Source organism: Ochotona princeps, chromosome 2, assembly GCF_030435755.1.
Source record: "Ochotona princeps isolate mOchPri1 chromosome 2, mOchPri1.hap1, whole genome shotgun sequence".
In the NCBI taxonomy this organism is placed as follows: Eukaryota; Metazoa; Chordata; class Mammalia; order Lagomorpha; family Ochotonidae; genus Ochotona; species Ochotona princeps.
In genome coordinates, this window is record NC_080833.1 from 52,839,996 (window position 1) to 52,863,055 (window position 23,060).

Genomic DNA, 23,060 nt, shown 5'->3' on the forward strand with positions numbered 1-23,060 from the left:
TTGGGACATATCAGCTGTGTGAAAAACACGCAGCGAGGATTACAAGTCTGACGTTCAAAGAAGCCGAATCTCGTTCTGTAGACTGAGGCATCAGGAGAATCATTTAATATACTTTTAATATACTGATATACATGCAAGCACCACTTCCTGAAAATTCACAACAAAGGATATTTTACATCTTAATGCTGTTTTGTTTATTTATGTTTAATTTATCTTTCACTTGAGCAGAATTTTCCTCTGGAAAAAAATTTTTAAAGAACAGAAAATCTAACCTGCATAACACACTTTGAATAACAAGGTATTTTTGACAATTGTTAAGAAAGAAGATTTAAGGGCCCAGTGCAGTAGCCTAGTGACTACAGGCCTTGCCTTGCATGCACTGGAATCCCATATGGATGCCAGATTTAATCCTGGCAGGTCCACTTCTCATCAGCTCCCTGCCTGAGGCCTGGGAAAGCAGTCGAGGATGGCCCAAAGCCTTGGGACCCTGCACCTGTGTGGGAGACCTGGAGAAGGCTCTTGGCTGCTGGCTTCAGATTGGCTCAGCTCCGGCTCTTTTAACCATTGGGAAGTGAATCATCGGTTGGAAGATCTTCCTCTCTGTCTCTCCTCTGTATATCTGACTTTTCAATAAAAATAATGTGAATCTTTAAAAAAGAAAGATTTTTTAAGTGTCCTCCTCTTCAAAAAATACATATTTGGCAATGTGATAAGTTCATTACTCAATTTTGTCATCTTAAACTTGTGCACATTTTAAAATATTATGTTGTACACAGTAAATATGTGTACATAGTTTAAAGCATAGAGATTCTGCATCCACTTTCACGTTATCCATTGGAATGGGAGAAAAGGTCCTTGGACCATCATGATATTCCCGAGAAACCTAAATAAGATTCTCCCTTCTCATGGAACCCCCTTTCTTCACTTCCAACTTTCTAGTCCTACAAAGTCCAATTTAAACATCTGATGAGAAAATACATTTTTCAAAATATCTGACGGTATCAAAAGATGACTCCAAAAATCAATTTCAGGTGCTATTGAATGTTTTCATAGGAAACTTTTATTTAGAATCAGTTCTCAAAACATCAAACCGCTTTACTGTAACGCAATTTTACATATATTGTTGACAATTTCTAAGTTAGCATAACTGGATATGAAATTGACTGGGTCAGCTGGTTTTGCTGCCTTAGCAAATACTCCAGAGAAGCCAGTGTGATTTTGCACATGGAAAACAGAGCGCGATACTCAGATTCTAAATGCTGCTTCCATTACAGGCCAAACTTCCTCTCCTGCAGGGCCCAAGTTACCACATCTCTCCCCTGCCCCTCCCTGGTTTCCCTTTCGAGACAGGGTCTCTCTGGGCTCCAAGCTGTCATGATTTTCCCTTCCTAAAACCCCTTTCCCGTCCATAATGCATATGTAAGCTCCTTCTTACATGTGTGAGTTCAATGGTCCCCTTCCTTCCTGAGGCTTCCCCTGAGCATCAGTTCGAAGCCTGCACAACCCACCCACTGCCTAGCACACTACTGTTTTATTGTCTACTAGCTCTGTTATAATGATCTGGAGTTATTCCATCATTTAGAATATCTACCTGTAGTCTGCAATTGTCTCTTGGTATCTCGAAGGGGGGGCGGGGAGCAAGGGAGAATTAGTTTGAAGACTCCCCAAACTACCCCAAAATATGAAAATTCAAACTTGCTAGTGTTTTTATAAAATGGCAGGAGAATTGCACGGAGCATATAAGCAGCTCTGGCGTGCCTTCACATGCCTATGTTTAGTACAAGATGTCATCTTTTTTCTCCAGATACTGTCTACAGGTGGTTGAATTCACAGATGCAGATCAGGCTAGAAAGACAACTGTACTGTGTGTGCTGGAGCCACAGAGACTTTCTTTGAGTTTTTTCCATCGCAAGTAAAATAGGTTCTTACTAAATGATTGTGAAAGGAATGAACGTGTGAAATCAATATCCATAGACGTAATGAGTGAAGAAGAAAGCACTCTGAACCAAGATGCCAGGCTCTGGGGTGTGCGGACAATTCAGCCTTGCCTTTATAAGCAGTGCATGTTTGGAGGGGAGGACAACAGGCAATAGTGGTACATGGTGACAAAAGCCACCAAGAAAGCAGAGGCTCCCGCGGGGTCACACAAGGGAGAGGCCCTATTTTGCCTTAAGGAATTCCTTTGGAGTCTTGAAACCTGAAGGATGAGCGCAGGGAGAATAGGGCAGGAAGGAATGGCAGGATGTAGTAAAAGACTAGATGCAGGAAGAGACGGAAGCGTGAGAAATATTAAGCACTTCCCTGCTCTTGGTTATGGAAGCTAGTCACTAAAATAACAAGGCATGTGAACGTATTTGTGCTTGGAAGCTTGCTATAATTGTTAAGACGTCGCTGTGAATAAACGCAACCTGTGGGTAATGGTCACTTATTTACTGTTAGTTCTTGGGATTCAAAAAATTAGCAGGGCTCATTTCACAGAGGGGCTTCAGGTCCTTTAAGCTAGGTATGCATAATGGGCGGTACGGAGGGAGGATGGGCAGTGGCATTGCCCTGACCACGGATCCCAGTGACCCTTCAAAGTGAAACTGGGGAACTACTAGCTGTCGAAGGACAACTAATTGGAAAAGAGGCTGCCGCTCTCCCACCTCCTCTAGGTTTGCTACCGGACCCTATGCCGGCCTGTTGCTTGGCAACCAGTTCGCGTCCTCCAGCTAAACTGACACCTGTGCGTGGAGTACGACTGACCACTTGCTAAGCTTACTCCTCCCACTCCCACTTCTAGCGCCGACAACACTGCGCTGTTCCAGTTGCTTATCCAAGTTTGTTTTGGTACTGGGCTGTGGGATGGCAGCCATTACAGTGACACACCTCAGATGACAAAGTGCACAATTTTTCATTCTGGAAGTCATTTTTTTAGAGGAGAGAGGAAATTGCTAACTACCCTGAGAGGTGCCTGGAGCAAGCAGCTTCTGTCAGTTAAGTAGGTGTTGGAGGGAGACTGAGAAAACGTTACATACCTGCTTCAGAGTTAACTAGTGAAATCCGGAACAAGCGGCAGACCATCGCATCATGAGCCACAGAACTTACCTCTTGCTGGAAGCGCAACTTCAGGAGTTAAAAGAGAATAATTATATTGTAAGTGCAGGGGGGTATAGAGGGATGCGTTTCTTTGAGTAATGATTTTTAAATCTTTTTTAAGTTTTATTTTTATTGGAAAGGCAGATTTACAGGGACGAGAGACAGTGACCGCAATGGCCAGAGCTGAATCAATTTAAAGCCAGGAGCTAGGAGCTAAGTGCAGGGTCCCAAGGGTCATCCTTTATTGCTTTCCCAGGCCACAAGCAAGGAGCCTGCTGGGAAGTGGAGCAGCTAGGATATGAAGTGGCATCCATATGGGATCCCAATGCATGCAAGGCAAGGGTTTAGCCACGAGGCCATCACTCTCGGCCCTTAAGTAATGATTTTGAAGAAGCAGTTGAACTTATATTGATTCTGTAAGCCATAATTTACTTAAATCTATTTTGCCACACCAGTATTGTTATTCAGTGACACACTATGATAACACATTTCACAATAAGAAGTTATTAGTACCTCAACATAATAGTGATTAACTATATTGAGCACATTGTGTCAAGTAATTTACATAAATTTGAACCCGGATTAAAGGTATTTACTGAGGGAGTCGGCAATGTGGCATGCTGGGTTAAGTAGCCATTTGTAGTTCCAGCATCCCATATGGGTGTCTGTAAGTGTCCCAGATGCTCTACTTCCAATACAGCTCCTGCTAATGTGTCTAGAAAACAGTGGAAAATAACCAAGTGCTTGTGCTTCTGTATGCATTTGGGAAACTTCAAAGAAGTTCTCCTGGCTTGAGCATGGCCCAGTCATGTTGTGGCCATTTGGAGAGCAAACTGTTAGATGGAAGACTCTCTGCCTTTCTCTCTCCTTCCCACTCCCTCTCTGTAACTCTGCCTTTCACACACACACACACACACACACACACACACACACTGAGTGTGCATCTAAGCATAATTAGTAAGATTTTCCATAAAATAACACTATTGTCCCTCCACTGGAATAATACTTCAGGAATAAGAGGTTTTTGCATTCAGTTGTAATTTTGACTTTGTGATACAAGTGGTCATCATATCTTCCTGCATTGTCCATATGGCTTTAAAATCTTTGAAGAGGTGGGCATTTGGTGTAGTGGTTAAAGATATCACCTAAGATACATATATTCCATCTTGGAGCGCTAAATTCAGCTTCCTGAGAATGCACACCCTGGGAGGCCACAGGGCATCGATGGCTCAAGTATTTGGGATCCTTTTCATTCATGGGAAAAACCTGGATTCAGTTGCAGCCCTTGGCTCCACTGAGAGCATTTCAGGAGTTGAACCACAGTCAACCAGCTGGAACTTCTGTCTCTACCTCTGTCTTTCTCCATCCCTTTCAAACACAGATAAAAATTTTCAGAAAACCTTGAAGAAATAAATATTTTCCAGCTATTTCCATGTTTTCTAATTTAAAAGTTGACAACTGATTTACACAAAAGCTATATAGATCATACACTCTAAACATTCTAGTCTCTCTTGTAATTTCCACACAACTTGTCCTTAACTTCCTCTTGCACATATTTCCTCGAATCTACCTTAACCTCTGTGTAATAGCATATATAGGATTTCCAAAATCAACACATAAATTAATCAGAAAGCAAGAAAAAGTGTCAAGGTTTTATAATTCAGTGTAGCCTGGTATCTGATTATGAAGACTCTATCAACTAATCTTTTTAAACTATGCTTTGGTTTTTATGTTTTTAAAGTGTTATTTATTTATTTTAATATTATTTTTAATGTTTTAATATGCTTTTAAATTAAAGGGTATTGATGCCTTTCCGGTAAGTGTAGACCTGATGGAGTGGGAAGCTGTAATTGAAGGCCTGCAGGACTCAATGTGGCAAGGTTTGTGGCAACCTATTTTAAAAGTCTGTATAGCACCAACAGTTTATTTCCCTTATTTTTTAATAATAAGTTTTTATTGAATAGATTTTCTGGAACTCCTCTTTATATGCATAGTAAGTGTGCAAATAAAGAGGAATTTGCATGTGAGTTTGTGACAAGTCCCTAAAATTCTAAAATGATTCACAATATTTGTTTCTTCATATGATGCTTTTTTTTTTACCTGTTTGTCAGCATAGATGGGCATTTTGATCTTGCGTTTTTCTTTATGTTAAATCTTAATGTTTCTACATCTTTAAGATTCAGGCACAAGAGACCATACGAACTGGGAGTATTTTCTTACATTTTTTAAGACATCAGAGACTAGCTATCAAATTCCTTTTGGCTTAAAAAAAAATCTGACTTCCCATTTATTCCTCTAAGAATTTCATTCTAAATTCCACAAATCAAATTCTCAAGAAGATTAAGTCACTCTACAGTCTAATGACTGTGCAATTTCCATTGTGAATTCCTTGAGTAGGGGAGGAGAGGGAAACTGCTGTTAAATGTTTCTAACAGAATGGCAAGAAGTGATTAGTAAACTTACCTGTGTGTCAGGAATGACTCCCCAAGAAGAGGACATTTGATTCAAGTCTTATACGATGTAATCATCTGCGAATTTTAGGAAGAGGAGAAAGAAATTAAGGCAGGGACTGGCGCCTGGGACAGCAGATTAATTCTCCACCGCAGTGTGCTAGAATCCCATATGGGCACTGGTTCACGTCCCAGCTGCTCCATTTCCAATCCAACAGAAGATGGCCCAGGTCCTTGGACCCCTGAACCCATGAGAGAGGCGTGGAAGAAGCTCCTGGCTTCTGGGTTCAGCTCAGCTCAGCATTGGTCACTGTGGCCATTTGGGGGAGTAAACCAGCAGATGAAAGACCTCTCCCTCCTCTCTCTCTGCCTCTCCTTCTCTATCTGTAAAATCATTATTTCAAATAAAAATAAATATCTCAAAAAAGAAAAAAATTTAGGCAGGAAAAAGCAGGACAAAAACTTGGAAAGAATGGGTACATCAGAGTCTGAGTTCAGTAGGCATGACACATATGAAGGAGGTAGGAAGTTCTGGAGGTTGTGACTGGAAAGGACTGATGGGTGAGAGGCTGAAGACAAAGTATGATTAGACTGTGAAGAGTCTTCCCCCGCAGATTTGCTACACTGCATGATTTATTTTAAAATAAAGCCACTGGAGGCTCAGCAGGCCTGTGGGGAGAAAAAAAATGCTCAGCATCTCTAATTATTGGGAAAATGCAAATCAAAACTACAATAAAGCATCACCTTGCTACGGACTTGAGCGAGAGAGAACCAAACAACTACTGACAAGATGGGGAGAAAAGGCATTGCTTACACTTCACGTAATTATCTGCAATTATGTCATTGTATAGTAGAGTGGGTCTTTCAGAAGCTGAAAACAGAACTACCACAGGATCCAGCAGGCCTGTTACTGGTTACATGTCCCAGAAGAATGAAACCACAGTATTGAAGAAGTGGCTGCAACTCCCACATTTGTTGGAGCATGATTCACCATGGCCAAGAAATTGGAGCAACCCAAGTGTCCATCCACTGAGGATGAGTTAAGAAAATATGGTTCATATACATATGAATCCTATTTAACCATTAAAAATGGTGAAATTGTCAGTTGTGACAACATCATGGAATTTGAAGCCATTGTGTTAAAGGAAATAAGTCAGGCACCAAAAGACAAATACTGCGTAATCTCTTTCATGGGTAGAATCTTAAAAAGTTGCTCTCATAGAAGTTAAAAGTGTAACAGTGATCACCAGAGGCTAGAATAATGGCATGGGAAAGAGGCTGAAAAAGTTTGAATAGGTACAAAGCTATAGCTAGATAGGCTAGCAGGAGGAAGCTTGGGTGTTCTGTGTTCTATTGCATAATAGGGTGACTGTTAATTATGATAATGCACAGTATATCTGAGTTTAAAAAAATACAGGATTTTACGTGTTTTCACCATAAAGAAATGTTAAATATTTGAGGAAATAGATGTATTTACCTGGATTGGATGTCACATAGTATATACTTGTATAGAAATATCACAATGTAGCCCATTACTTTGGAGAATTCTTACCTGTCACTTTAAGAAAAAAAAAGTGATTGAAAAACAATAAAAATAGAGCTGTGGGGTAAGGGCGAAACTAAATGGAGATATTTCAGTGTTAATCAGATTGGGATTCATCAATACAATGTGGTACTTCAGTAGAAACATCTATTTCTGTTCCGTAGGATTAGTCTTTCCACTGACAATATATTTTACACCAGAGTACAACTTCGTCCCTCCAACTGTGAAATTTAGGACAACTCCCTTTCATCCAAATGGTAAGGAATGAATGGGAAAGGGGGAAGGGGGAGATAAAAGGTCTAAATGGCTCTTTAAGGGAAAAATGATCCAGAATTTGCTCATTTAGACTTAGTCACTTGATCGTATCTTTCTAGAAGAAAGGTGGGAAAGACAGCAGGGGCCTCATGTTCTCCGTCAGAATGACAAGGGACAGGTGAGGATTAGAGGCAGATGTGGTGTTTCTCATTGCAGAGAGGAAGAAGTAAAAAAAAAAAAAGTAAATAATGTGGATTCATCATTTTGATGTTCATGAATTTTAACTATTTTCATCATACGTATCAATATTCACATATTGTTCTAATACAGTAGACCCCTGTTCCGGTCAACCATGTATAGAGCTATTGGACAACCCTGATAAGTGGGATACAAGTTACACACTGAGCAGCATCCTACTTAGCCTGCAGGTAAGAAGAGTACTTGCAATGCTCTCTTCAACGCATTTAATCCTTCAGTAACACAAACAAGAATTAAAATATACAAAGCATTATTCAACTGTTGACAGAACTTGAGCAAATTATCTAAATCCACATGTCTATGTCAAGTTTGCAAAATGAACAAGTATATATATATATATATACATATATATATATATAAAATCTATTTAGTAGCCTGCTCAAGATTTTGTTATTCTTGACCCTTGAAACCCCTCCTTTCTTATTCAATGAGGGAACAGACTATTTTAGTCAATCAATTTATTACTAATCATATCTGAGTGTAAGCTATCAAATTTTTAATAACATTACCACTTGGAGGATAAAATATTTTGTCTTCATTGATGTTTTCCCAAGACAGGATTGTAAGATAAATCTCATTTTTATTGTTTCTTAGTTTTGAAAATAAATAAAATAATTATCTATTTTCTAATTAGTCAGCAGTGTACTGAGCAAAATATAGATTATTTTGAAACTTTCAATATTGAGTTCATTCCTGCAGTAAGTATGTATACAGCATCCACCTGTGCAGAACTGAGTAAAACTGTTAAGGAAGTGAGTATGGCATTTAGATAATGGAGTTCACTTTTTAAATTTCTTCCAACTGTGATAGATCTTATTTCTGCCTAAACTAGGTTCTACACAAAGAATGATAAATGTTCTCAAAATGGAATGATCAGGGTAACCCAGAATACACTGGTGAAATTTCTGAATATATATATATATATATATTATATATATATATATACACACACACACACAAGGTTTTTTTTAATTGAAAAGTCAGATATACAGAGAAGAGGAGAGGCAGAGAGGAAGATCTTCTGTCTGATGATGCACTCCCCAAGTAGACACAACGGCCAGAGCTGAGCCAATCTGAAATCAGGAGCCAGGAGCTTCTACTGGGTCTCCCAAACGAGTGCAGGGTCCCAAGGGTTTGGGCTGTCCTCTACTTCTTTCCCAGGCCACAGGTCCGAGCCTGGATGGGAAGTGAGGCCCTCGGGATTAGAACTAGGATTCTATCATGTACAAACTGAGGACATTAGCCACTAGGTTACCACGCCGGGCCCATTTTAATGGCTATTCAATGATTGTTTAAATGTCAGCAGTGTCCAGTAGAAGTCTCTGCCCGATGGACGTGTCAGTTCTCCACTGGTTGACTTCCAAGTTGGCCACAATGGACAAGGCTGTGCCAGGCAGAAGCCAGGAACCCAAAACTTCCTCTGGGTTTCCCATGTAGGTGTAACGGCCATAGTACTTGGGTCTTCCTCCACTGCTTTCAAAAACAGATTAGCAGGTGGCTGGATTGGAAGTGGAATAGAGGGCTAAGGAATAGCAAGTCCTATGATGAGATGACACATCATAGGCAGCAGCTTAATTGGCTATGCCACAACACTGGCCCTTTATGTTTTAAGCGTGTTAATGTGTGTAATTAATTATAGCAACAGGAGGAAACAACTGTCTCAGTACATGTGCTTGTTTATCTATATCCTAAGGTAGCGTCAACTTAAAAAGCTTTTTTCTTCTTGAACCCAATGTTTCCTAGTGTTTAGTTTCTTTTGTTTTTTTTCTTTTTTTTAAAGATTTATTTATTTGTATTACAAAGTCAGATATACACAGAGGAGGAGAGACAGAGGGGAAGATCTTCCGTTCAATGATTCACTCCCCAAGTGAGCGCAACAGCTGGTGCTGCCGATCCGATGCCGGGAACCAGGAACCTCTTCCAGGTCTCCCACGCGGGTGCAGGGTCCCAAGGCTTTGGGCCGTCCTCGACTGCTTTCCCAGGCCACAATCAGGGAGCTGGATGGGAAGTGGAGCTGCCGGGACAAGAACCGGCGCCCGTTAATTATATATGGGATCCCGGGGCATTCAAGGCGAGGACTTTAGCCAGCAGGCCACGCCGCCGGGCCCAATGTTTAGTTTCTTTTCCATGGAAACCCAATCAGCATTTGTACAAATTTGAAGGAATGTAACAGGAAGAATGTACAGTGTAAGACCAAAGGCCAAACAGAAGTTTTTTGAGTATAAAGGTCGTGTTTCCTGTTCCCTTTTTGTCTATCTCCAGGTGTGTCCGTAGGAAGCATTCAATAAACACTTGTGGAAAACTGTTATATTGGCTTGTCTTGTGCTCTGACTGTATGTTGCATGTGTTTTTCTATAGGTTATGCTTTCTAATCCAGGGCTAGAACAACCAGTGAATTTGGAAGCAGCCCAAATGTTGATTGAAGATGAATCAACATACAGAACTATACTTCAAAGACTTTTCCACAAGCCATTGGAACGTAAGAAGTGCCTACTTATTGCTGTTTGTTAATCATCCATTATTTATTAAATACGCATGGCAGAGAAATAATTCTGAAAATAAAATTGTTATAGAATACAGTAAATGTTTAATACGTCCATTTTCAGTAAATAAATGATGGTAAGTGCCGTTCTACTAAAACTCTCAAACCAATTCTTGTTTTGAAGATCAATGAAGACCTTAAGCTCATTTATTATCTTTAAATACTCTGGTGGTGTTGGTGAACGGTGCTCACTGAAACTAATCTACATACCACAAAGATCTGACGTTCAACTTTAACTCAAGTACTTGGGTCATCACCTGCTACTTTCTTCAGGCCTATTTTCAGAAAGCTGGGTTGGAGGTGCAGTGGCTGAGACTGGAATCGACACTCTTGTGTGGGATGCTGGTGTTACAGGCAGCAGCTTATAATCCACTGGGCCTATTCGAGAATTTTCTGCAAAAAGAGTTATGTGCAATAGAGTTTGGGTTTTCCCTGCGGAAGGGAAATGAGAAGAAAATCTAAGTGAAGTCAGTCCTTTCTCTGCCCTCCACAGAGAGGCATCACCCTCCACTCCTTTCCAGTCTCCTCCTCTGCCCTCATGTCTAACAGATGGCTTCCCAGATCACCACAGCACACAGGAAAGAAACCTCACAGCACACAGTACTTGGCCAGTTTCCACTAAGTGTGTTCAGTAATGTTGGTGAAACATCCACAACTATAAGACCTTAAACAGGTGTCAGCTTGTTTGCCCTACCTTGCTGGACTGAGGGTGGCAGCCTAGGGCATCAGGGAAAGAATGATTGTTGTGACTTAGTGGAGGAAGATTTGCTGTGATGCAGAAGACAGAATTCCCTATATACCAGAAGTGACAAAGTCGCAGAAAATTCACCCCCTCTTAATCAGATGGTAGCATTGTATGTCTTCGTGGATCTGTGTGGAAAACTGTATCCAATAAAAATGTATCATTTTAGACACTTGGGAAAAGATCTGTACTAAAATACCTCAAGAATTCACTCCTATCTTATAATACAGGCTGCCAGAAAATATATTGAATAGATTGAAGGCATTTTTATCATAATGTTAGGGAACACAAAACTGAAGCAGATAATTAATTGTATAAATGTGAAACACAAGGCAGTTAATTATACCTTTCTATAGGCCTTCGTTGTAGGCTAGTACCATATCCTCAGAGCTCATGGTAATGTCTGACCAGAGTTAGTAAATAAAAATGTACAAAATGAGTGAATGAAAAAAATTAACCTGTGCTTAGCTCCAGATGGTTCTTCTGGTTTCCTTGGTACTTTCCTAAGCTTATAATCAACTGATCCTCATGGCTTCTTTCCCAGAGAGGAAGTCAAGGTTAAGGTGATCAGCCTAAGGCCACATCCAGCAAACTACAGAATGCTGGCTTCAGCCTGGGTCTTCTGGTGTTGCTGTGCCTCCAGGCTCAGTGGAATGAAAGTCAAGGCCCTCATTCGGAGTCAGAGAAGTAAAAGGTGCAGGACAGAATGAAAGAGGATTCTTCATTTTATCACAAAGTTCTTGGGGGAGCTATTTGCTTAAGATAAGGCATTAATAGAAGGTACCCTTCAACCAAGTGTGTGTGTGTTTGCTGCATGGTACTTTCAGCTGCCCCTGGTTTGATGAGCACTCATCTAAAATACCAGTGCACTCAGGCAGAGTGTCACCTCTCCTTATAGCTAAGAAACTCCGTGTATTTAGCTAATGGCAGCTATAAAGGTTGTCTTCCAATAATTGAAGAGAATCCAGTAGAAACAAGATATTTCATCTTAGTAATTCCAGAAAACTAAAGCAGGAGTCCCATTGAAACTATGAATCAGTCCTTCCTCCCCTGGGTCATAACAGTGTTGTAGCTATGGTAGTCTAGAGTATGCAGGCATGGCCCTGCCTTCTGCCAAAACGTATCTTACTGATTTTGCTCCATAATTAGTGGTCTGGAATTAATTTTGTTAACATGGGCTAAGATTGGTATTTCACATGCAGATATGCAATTGCCTCTCATTCCCCAAACTTTTTCCTAACATCTGTTATAATTTTCTAAACTGAACAGCTAGGTCCTAGCTTGATGTATTGATAAGAAGACATGAAGCTCTGAATTGAAACCCAATTGGTAGAGGTCCAATGACCTGCCCATATCCTGTCAACTTCCTTTCCTTGTGATCTGATTTCTATCTCTCTTATTTTTGGAGCACTTACATAACCCAACTCCTGGGATAGCCCTGATATAATTATCTCTAGTACCCTCTCTTGTTTTGCAGTGGATCAGTTTGGATAACAAATTACACTGTCAGGGGAATGTGTGACTGGTATTTCCTGGAAGCAAATTCCTCTGTACTAGTAGCATCCTCAGTGGCAAAGTCCATCCAGGTCTGGCCAAATAGGAGGAAGACTTATTTTGACAATTCAAGTTCCTTTAAGAGTGGACAAGGCTGGCTTGGCAGGTAGTCAACTCCGTATCACTAGAAGTGTTCTTCTTTAATTAAAAGAAATTATGTATGTGGTTGGCACAATGGTTCAGTTGGCTAATCCTCTACCTGCAAGCCCTGGCATCCCATATGGATGCTGATTCAAGTCCCAGCTTCTACACTTCCCATCCAGCTCCCTGCTTGTGGCCTGGGAAAGCAGCAGAGGATGACCCAAAGCCCTGGGACCCTGTACCTGCTGGGCAGACCCAGAGGAGGCTTCTGTCTCTTGGCTTTGGACCAGGGAGAGACAGAGAGAGAGACTTCTCTCACCCAGTAATTCTCTAGCCAAATGTCCACAGTGCCAGGTCTGGGCCAGACCAAAGCCAAGAACTGAGAGCTTCTTCCAGTTCTCCTATGTAGTGGGGGCAGCGACCCATTCACTTGAGCCATTTTTCACGGCTTTTCCAGAACATTAGCAGGGAGCTGGATGGGAAGTGGAACAGCTTGGACATGAACCAGCACCTATATGGAATGACCAGCATGGCAGGTTGAGGTCTAACCCACCATGTCACCTGTGTCATTTTAAGAATCATTTACCACTAGTATTTTTTTCCTTTAGTATGGACAGATGACTGTTTTTCAAGACTGTTGTTAAGTAGCGTCTTGCCTGATGTCAGGAGTTACACAGTGGGGACTTTCAAGTATCTTCCAAGTTAGTTTATAGAAACTTGGAAAGACTGGAAGGAGGTAATGCATAACAACTGTTTGTCTTCTAGGTCCTGAGTAGTGTTAATTTCCGGTTTCTTGCAGATTCTATCAGTACTACGTTACTTTTTTTTTCTTTAGTTCATCCTTGTGAATTTTCACTGCTGTGTGGTTATGTGGTCAAATAATGTTTATTTACCACGGTTCCTTTGATATTTTAAAACTTAAGGTTCATATAACTCCAAAAAATGTTTAATTGAAGGAAAATAAATGACACTAAAAATAATAAAATTGAATAATGGTAAGTAAGCATGAAGTAATTATTTTCTTTTTTAGTTAGGTATATTCCTATGGCTTTTGATAAATAAAGGAGGAAAACACTACTAAGTTTCAGATATTTACCTAAGTAAATTATAATAACTGACAGAAGCATCACACTACTAGGAAATAGGGGAATTATTAAAATATGAAAGTACTTGGAAAAGTACATGTAAAGTGGCAATGAAAAAAATTTTTAAGATTTGTTTACTTTTTATTTGAATGGTAGATTTTATGGAGAGAGCAGGAGGGGCGGGAAGAGAGAAGATCTTCCATCCACTGGTTCACTCCTCAAATGGTCACAATGGCTGGAGCTGCACTGATCTAAAGCCAGGAGCCAGGAGCTTCATGTGGGTCTCCCACACAGGTGCAGGTTCTTTAGGTTTTGTGCCATCTTCCACTGTTTTCCCAGGCTACAAGCAAGGAGCTTGGAAGGTGGAGCATCCAGGACTGAAACATGCATCAATATGGGATGTTGGCGGCACAGGTGGAAGTTTAATCTTTTATGCCACAGCACTTGCCCAGATGCAATAGAGAGATTTTAATACTTATTAACATTATATACTTTCAAAACCATCCAGTGATAGTGCAAATATAACCTAGTCTGCCTGGAGTTAGAGTAGGCTGTGATAAGCAATTGATTCTTTTCCAAATCATGTCCCTGTTATTTCACTAGTTTGGAAATACTTATTAACATTAGAGAGCAATTTTGAATTGTCTTTTTAAATTTTTGTTTTTAATATTACTTATGTAATCAAGAGGGATACGCCCATGTGGGTCTCCAATTAGGGCGGGGAGGGTCAGGTATGGAGGAAGTTGATTGGAACAAATGTTTCAGTTTTTTCTCCTGTGTCTGCAAAGGCAGAAGGGGAGGCAGCCATTCCTTGCTGTCAAATTACATTAGCACCCAGGGATAGTCATTGATGATGCCTCAGAGACCCCAATGTGGGGAAGAGTGTTTCAAGGGCGTTACTTGAGTGGTTTTGATTGTTCTGAGACATCATCGGCTTCATTGCACCAGAGTTGAGAAAATCTTTCCAAGGTCTGTTGGCTGACCAGGTCCACCTTAGTGCATCCACAGACCTAGACATGTGCTGCAGAGCTTGGCCAGGAGAATGGTCCAATCTGCTTTGCTTTTTCTCCTCTGATGAGGCTGAGGTTTGAGTCCAGTGGTCTAGTTGAAGAATACCCCCAAAAATGTTGCCCAAGGTGACCTCAGGGTTAGGTTCAGTCTGCCCTGTGTACCATCATCACAGTTATGGCAGATGCAGCTGCCTGGTCAGTTCTGTCCCAAGCCCCATCTCTCACAAGAACTGGTAGGTGCTGCAGCCCAGCCCAGTCCTTCCACAGACCTGATCTTCACGCATAGCAGCAGGAACCACGGCCTAGCTGAACAACCCCAATAAACCCTATGAGGCCCACCTCCAGCCTTGGTTTTCTTTCCCATGTGCCAGCATGTGCTGCAGCCCAGCCCAGCCCAGCCCACATCCCATCTGGCTCTTATGTGCACCCATGCATGCTCTGACTTAGCTCAGCCCACCCCACTCCCAAACCAGGCCATGCATGTGTCAACAGGTGCTGCTGTTTTGAACAGCCTTTCCTAGCCCTGGTTCTTACACTCACGAGCAGGAGCTGCAATCCAGCAGGGCAGTGTCCACGGTTCTACCAGGCCTGCTCTCAGCCCTGGATCTTGTCGCTGCCAGGGTCTTACAACCAAGTGACATCCATAGGACTGTATGCCATGGTGTCTTTTCTCTTTAGATCAAAGGAGGGTATTTTAGGGTTAGGTGTAGGAGTATCCTTGCCATTGAAAAATCAGCTTTGTGTTTATAAAGAGGAAAAGTAGCCCGGGGGCATTTGGCATTGCTGACTTGTTCAACAGCACAAGCTTCAACTTCTTCCTCCACAATCAGTGACTACAGGGGTGTTGCAAACATGCTATTGGTCACAGACATCAAGAGGTGTAGAAAATGAGTTTCTCAGGACGGTAGTGTACACACCTGTTTGTTACAGTCACTTCCCTTATTTCCCCCTGTTTTCTCCCAATGAGCCAGTTAGAATAACATCTTGACTTCAAATGGTGTCTACTTCCTATCAAAGAAACACAAGTTTGTAACGTTAGAGATGCAAATAACAGTTTTTAGTGAATGGAGCTGGCATTGTGGCACAGTAGCTTAAGCTTTCATCTGCAATAGTGGCAAACCCATATGGCTGCTTCTTCAGGTTCCAGCTGCTCCACCTCCAATTCCCCTGGGTGACATCTTCCAAGGGTCACCCCCTCCGCCTCTCTTTCTGCAGGTAGCTGGCAGGTGCACTGAAATGGCCCATTCTCTGCCTCCTGGATTGGAGCTCCTGCTTGTGTCCCTCTCGGTTGGTTTGCTCTTTTATTTTGTTGAGTGCAGCTTCCAGGAGCTTCCTAGGCCACCGAAACTATAGTTTTCTTGGTCCTTCTTGCTGATAAATGTGATTGTTCTACTCTCATGTGCTCAAAGTTTGGTTGTATTTTAGTTTGGAAATAGTTTTCTTTTAGAAATGTAAAAACCTGATGACTTTTTGCTTTCTAGATTCACTTCGGAGCAGTCTGATTTCATTCAGATGTCCACTTTTTCACATGTGATTTATTCCTTCTTCTGAAAGCATTAAAAATCTTCTCTTTATTCCAAGAGCTCTTGAATTTCTTGATGATGTTTATTGGTGTGCTTCTCCCCTAATTTATCATGCATGGCATTTGATAAACTGTTAACATCTTTAACTCTAATCTTTCAATTCTAGAAAATTCTCTTGTGTGATTTCTTTCCCCTTTATTTTCTGTTGTCTCTCACCGATCTCCTATTTAGTTTTTTATGTTTTTGTTCTTTCTCTTTTTGAAACAGGAAGAAGGGGAAAGACAGATGCAGCAAGATCTTCCACGTATTGGTTCATTCTGTCCACTGATTCCTTAACCAAATGGCTGAAATGGAAAGAGTTGGACTTGGCCTGAAAGCCATGAACCTGGGACTCCATCTGGAACTCCCACATGAATGGCCAGTGCCTAAGCACCCAGCCATCTTCCACTGCACTCCTAGGAACATTAGCAGGGAACTGGATTGGAAATGGAATAGCTGGGATTTGGACTTGTGTTCACATGGGAAGCTGGCATTGCAGAAAATCGCTTAGCCCACTGTGTCATAATGCCAACCCCTCCTATGATTTGGATGTTGAATCTATTAATCTTATCCTCTGATTTTTAAAATTGGTTATTCATCTCTTTGGTTTTTGTTCTCTATTCTAGAAGGTTCCCAGAAAAGTATGTCTCTGCTTTCTATTTTTCTCCTGATTTGTTGGCTTGGGATTATTGTCTTTCAAACTAACCTGCCCAAGTGTCTGATGATTGTCCATTCTTATGATGGAGTCATGATAAGTTCCCATTAAAAATACTGGAAGTTCTTGATACAAGACTGGGCTTGTTGATGGCTTTGCTTCAATTTAAGATTATTCAGTGAGAACCCAGTAATTTAGTTAGGCTTGACTGTTTTTCCCGAGAACAGTTTTTCAGTTGAGAGAGGCAGAGAGAGAGAAAGGTAAGAGGCTTATACTGAGATCTAAACAAAGGAAGAGCAGTCAAGAATCTGTTCAATGTGATTTATTGGATTTATTCCCTGTTTTCATTCATTTCCCTTACCATACACCTGTTCTTCTAAAAAAAAAGAAAGAAAGAAAGAAAAAAAAAACAATAACAGTAATGAAGGCAAGTGACAGAGAGAGAGAGAGAGAGAGAATCTTCCCCAAATGGAGATTCCCCAAATGGAGTCAGAGCTCCATCCAGATCCCATGTGTGTAGCAGAGACTGGAATTCTAGAGCTACCATTTGTTGTTTCCCAGGCACATTAGCTGGTAACTGAAAGGGAGTTGGAGCAGCCAGGACTCAAACCAAGCACATAGATCCATACGGAGTACAGACATCACAAGTGGAGGCTTAGCCTGTTGGGCTCCAATGCTGGCCACATGCCAGCCCTCCACACTCCTATTTGTGTCCAGCACCTTCCATCCTGCATACCTCTGGCTCAATTGATCTAGGAATTAAAACATCTTTCTGGGGTCGGTGAGTGGCTCAGCACACTCATCTTCTGCCTGTGGCGCCAGCATCCCTTATGGCACTAGTTTGTGTCCCAGCTGTTCCACTTCCTTTTCATCCCCCTGCTTATGACCTGGAACAACAGTGGGGGATGGCCGAAAGCCTTGGATCCCTGCAGTCACATGAAGAACCTGGAACAAGCTGCTGGCTCCCAGCTTCAAATCAGTTCACCTGATTCCCCATTGAGGCCATTTGTGGAATAAACCAGCAAATGGAAGACCTTCTTTCTGCTCTCCTCTCTGTGTAAACTCTGCCTTTCCAATAAAAATAAACAAATCTTTAAACAAAAAACATCTTGCCTCCCATGTTAGCAAGGGTGATCATATACTCAGACAGAACAAAGGTTCTACCTTTGGGGTCAACCTCATCCTTGCTCTCAGAGGTGTCCAACACTGTCAGTTCCCGTGTTATGCCTCATGCTCTGAAGTGCAGGTCTGCCCCTCACTTTACTAGCCTCCATTCAACACACCGTTAGGTTTCAAGTTTCTGTGGCTTGCTTAAGACCGTTACCACTTGACATCTGCTGCTCATCTTGGAAGTTTTTCTTGTCAGCTTTCTTTGATGCTCCTTGAAATTTTAGATCTTATTTTTATTCTTTTTTTGTGATTTTATTGAGACTTTGGGAAAAGTGCACATAAAACTATGTTTTGACTCTCCATGTGAACCAAGATGTTTTTATTTCTTTTTTTCTTTACAGCAAAAGGTGATAACCTGGAACCACCTCAAGACACACCAAAACTTACCAGGTAAATTTCTACTGATGTAACTCTATTTACTTACCAATTTACTTACCAAAGAGCTCTCAACATAAACTGTTTGAATTTTTTGTGATTGAATATCCATTTTTTAATGTAGAAAAAGAAGTAGGTATCTTTTTCTCTTAACATATCTTTTTAAAAAGCTTTTAGAAAGTATGTGAAAAAATTTACTGAATTTTTTTAGCTATTGAATTGTAATGATATAAACTTGCTTTTTCTTTTATATTCACTTTGGTAGAAGTGTTGTCAATTGAATGATCACAAACTGTAACAAATCATAAATCACTCAGGAGAAGATCAGGAGGCCAATGGTGAATGTTGTTTATTTTGGAAAATAACCCGAACACGTGGCATCCATTGAACCTTGAATTTCTGAGCAAAATATAAGTCTAGCAGCTCAGATATGGTCCTGTGATACCTCGTTGCTCAAGCATTTCCATCAGATTTATTCTGAGAAATCAGTCAGATGGGTGAAAATAGAAAGTGTGTTGAAATAGTGTTGGCTTCAGTTCAGATTCCTCAACAAGTCCTCTATAAAGAATGAGTAAAATTAGGAAACTTAACTGGCTTCTGTTTGTGACACAAAATTGAAAAATTGATGGAAGACAGCAGAGTGTAGTGAGCAAAGTGCTAGTCTGGGACTCAGTAGAGGACAATACTGTCCCTTACAGGTCAACATGGGCAAAGCGATTGGCTGCCTTGATCACTCTGGGACTGACCAGGTGGCACTATTTATCACTGTTGTATTACTGTTTCCATCTTCTATCTGAAAAAAAAGGCTGTCCCTAGAATATCAAAAAAGTTCTCTTTGTCATCTAATTATTTTCAGCACATAGCGATGCAGTATTAGCATTTACGAGTAAGGCAGCAACAACAGATCAGAGCCTCTTTGGTGGTCCCAGCTTCAGCAGATCGTGTGAACCCAGCTAAGGATAAGAGTGATGGCAATATCAAGTCTGAGTTACAAGGTTCACTTGTGCCAACCCAACTTCTCTTGAGAAGTTTTGAGTAGGCCTCAGTTGAAGCCATTCATACTAGACGGCATGCTACTTCATACCCCTGACATGTATATAGCTTAAATTTGTTGTGTATCTGGAAATTCTAACTTGTGCCCCTAATACATTTGTTCTTAAATAGCTATATCTAGTTTTTGGTTTTCACTGTTTTTTAAGCACATACTATTTTTGAAAATTTTAAAATATATTCATTTTCATTTTATTTGAAAGAGAGAGAGAGACAGGCAGGCAGACAGATCTTTCATCCACTGGTTCATTTCCCAAACATCCATAACAGTTGGGACTAGACCAAGGATAAAACAAGGAGCCCAGAAGTCAACCCAGATCTCCTACATGGGTGGCAAGAACTCAGATCCTTCAGCCATCATTCACAGCCTCACAGAGTTCCCATCAGTAGGAATGCTGACATCGCAAGCAGATCTGGTTGGACCTACATGGTGACAGTTTGATTAAATGCACATGGAAGGTTAGGATGTCAGGAAATACTAGATCCACTGTGATGCTTCCCTTTGAAAAAATGGTAAAGAAAATTAAAATCAGCGAATATTCCAAGTACATTTGCTCCTTCTGTGGCCAAATCAAGATAGAGAGAAGGGCCCGGCAGCGTGGCCTAGCAGCTAAAGTCCTCACCTTGAACGCCCCGGGATCCCATATGGGCGCCGGTTCTGATCCCGGCAGCTCCACTTCCCATCCAGCTCCCTGCTTGTGGCCTGGGAAAGCAGTCGAGGACAGCCCAAAGCTTTGGGACCCTGCACCCGCGTGGGAGACCCGGAAGAGGTTCCTGGTTCCTGGCATCGGATCGGCGCGCACCGGCCCGTTGTGGCTCACTTGGGGAGTGAATCATTGGATGGAAGATCTTCCTCTCTGTCTCTCCTCCTCTCTGTATATCCAGCTTTCCAATAATAATAAATCTTAAAAAAAAAAAGAGAGAAGAGCTGTAGGGTATATGGCACTGTGTTTCCTGCTTAAAAACTGTAGCTAGTAATGTCTGGACACACTATCAGTCCTGCCATCATGATAAAGTCTGAATTCAGTAGACTGAAGGAATTGAAAGCAGCGGAGGCATCATCATTTGACACATCACCAGCCTGTAGTAAATGGGTTAATTTATATAGCAACAACAACAGCAGCAGCAGCAGAAACTATTTCAGTAGCTCAACAGCATCCAAACTCAGACATTCTGATATGGGGAGCAGAAAACCAACAACTGCCCTAAGCTTTTAGTCTTCAAACAGTGCATTCCTTATTTTAAACTATTCAGGAAGAGAGATGGTGCTGTTTGCACTGTGTTGGTCTGTTGCTTGAGTTTCCTTTACTTCATGAGTTGAAAAAAAAATAAGCTGATTGTAAGAAATATATTCCAGAGGGCTAGCCTGGCGACTGAAACTCTACTATCTGAAGACTTAATAAAAGTTGGCCAAGGTCTGGTCAGCTGAGTAGAATGTAGTCAGGGGGAATCCAGTGATGCCCAGTCATGAAGGTGACTTGAGCTTACACTAGTCACCCAGAATATTTGCACGTGATCTATACAATACTCTTGTAAGCTGTGAAGCTGGATTTTAGCCCATGTAGAACAGCTAGGCATTCATGTATTTAAAATGCATTCACTTGGGGCAAGCTCAGTCATGTAGCATGCTAATCCTCTGCCTCACAGTGCAGGCATCCCTGTGGGCACCAGTTTGGGTCCCAGCTGCTCCACTTCCAACTCAGCTCTCTGCTCATGGCCTTCTTATCCATCCAGTGAATGATGGCTCAAGTCCTTGGACTTCTTCCCTATGTGGGAGACCAGGAAGAAGCTCTTGGTTTCTGGCTTTAGCTCAGCTCAGCTCAGCCATTTGGAGAAGTGAACCTGCAGATTAAAGATCTCTCTCTCTCTGTATATATATATATATATATATATATATATATATATACACACACATATATATACATACATATATTTCTCTTTCTCTCTCTTCTCCTTCTGTAAATACTACCTTTCAAATAAAAAGAATTTTTGTAATGTAGCAAAGCATATTCATCCTGCATATGTTCTATGTTGCCTGGAGCTGACAGAAGGACCTAAAGTTGGATATATGCACCTGAAAAATGCACGACCCTTAACCTCACAATCTTTACCCTGGAGTGTTGGGAACCCTAGTCTGAAGGGAAGACAGTGCAAGCAGTGGAGCTGTCGGTCCCCCAGGGCCAACCCAGGGAGCGTCTGGAGGATGCTGCTGGTGACCACAGGGTGATATCAGAGTCAGAGCTAGGGAAGGAAAGCTCAGGACAGAATGAATCATACTTAAAATGAGTCCTATTGAGCAGAAACAGCTTCCTTTGGGACTTTGTTTTTTTTCTAGGCTCTCTTCGGAAGGTTTCACTTTTCATCTAGTTATCTATCTCTGGGACCACTTGTTTTAAATACAATCCACCCAAGTTTTATTGAGCTGTGCCTGTTTATTGTATCACATAATACAATATAGACATAATTGTATGATGGACACAAAATCAGAATATAGGGGCAGCATGGAAGTAGGAATATCTTAGTTTGGCTTGGTAGGAGTGATGGGGCGGAGGGGCCTGTTAGGGCCAGCTTGCAGGAGGAGGAGACTCCCTCTGGTGAATTGCAAAGGCTGGGTAGAACTTACCGATAGCACACGGTGTATTCTAAATCCTGGAAGATGACAGGCCATATTTCCCATCTCTGGCCCAAAGGAAAGCATTGTGACATCCTGCCTCAACAGGGGAAATGAATCAGTAATGTAGCTGAGATACAGAGCCAAAGGGAGAAAGGGAGAAGATGATTGGTTGTTACACAGTTGGCAGAGGAAAATGAGACATGGATGGTCAGAATATTAAATGTGGGAGTCCTGCCTTTTCTGCAAGCGTTTTTGCAAGGGTGTGTTCCAATACTCCAGCAGATGCCTGGAACCACAGATAATACCCCACCCTGTGTACATATAATGCTATGTTTTTACCTACAAATTCAACGCCTTTTATGAAGTGTAATTTATAAATTAAGCACGGTAAGAGATGAACAATAACTATTGCTGATGAAAGAGAACAATTATACTAATATACTATAGTAAAAGTTATGTGAATGTGATATCTGTCTCAACTCTAAAAATACTATGCTTGTTCTTTGTCTTCGTGTGATATGAAAGGATGCACTGCCTACATGATAGGATAAAGTGAGGTGTGCACTGTGGGCGTTGTGCATTGTGGTGTAGCATTAGGGTTTCACATACAGACTGGATGCCACATTTGGTCTGAGAACTAAGACAGCTGCTAGTGGCATGTACAGTGTGGGTATCCTCTACAGAGGGATGATTCACAACTTGGGTAGGATGGAGTGGAAAATCAAAAGTGTTCGTTAAACTTCTTAGAACAGCAAACAATTTAAAATTCAGGGATTATTTATTTCTGGAAGTTTCCTCTTAAGACTTTCAGACCATGACCAACTACAGGCAACTGAAGCAACACCACAGATAAGAGGAGACTACTACGAGTCTTTTCTACTCCCTGTATTAGCCAAGGTTCTCTAGAGATGTATAATCCATGGGATACTTACACAGCTACATGAAGGGGCATTTATTAGGGTGAATGGCTCATTCAGTTATATAGCTGAGGGCCCGGCATTGTAGTACAGTCAGGTTAGCTGCTGCCCGCTATACC

General features: G+C 41.4%; 1 protein-coding gene across 4 annotated transcripts in view; it reads left to right on the forward strand.

Moving 5' to 3' along the window:
* The first annotated feature begins 2,987 nt into the window (after positions 1–2,987).
* Positions 2,988–23,060, forward strand: part of UBE2U (ubiquitin conjugating enzyme E2 U) — a 50,664-nt gene continuing 30,591 nt past the window's right edge. For 3 of the 4 annotated variants that reach the window (XR_009244978.1, XM_012928006.2, XM_036494450.2), the window contains exons 1-6: positions 2,988–3,135; positions 4,877–4,958; positions 7,236–7,328; positions 7,657–7,754; positions 9,943–10,063; positions 18,327–18,375. Coding sequence is in view for 3 of the 4 variants with exons in the window: in XM_012928006.2 (XP_012783460.2) it covers positions 3,070–3,135; positions 4,877–4,958; positions 7,236–7,328; positions 7,657–7,754; positions 9,943–10,063; positions 18,327–18,375 (509 nt within the window). In the remaining variant the exon portion in view is untranslated. The remainder of the gene's footprint in view (positions 3,136–4,876; positions 4,959–7,235; positions 7,329–7,656; positions 7,755–9,942; positions 10,064–18,326; positions 18,376–23,060) is intronic. The other variant, XM_012928007.2, reaches the window with a different exon arrangement.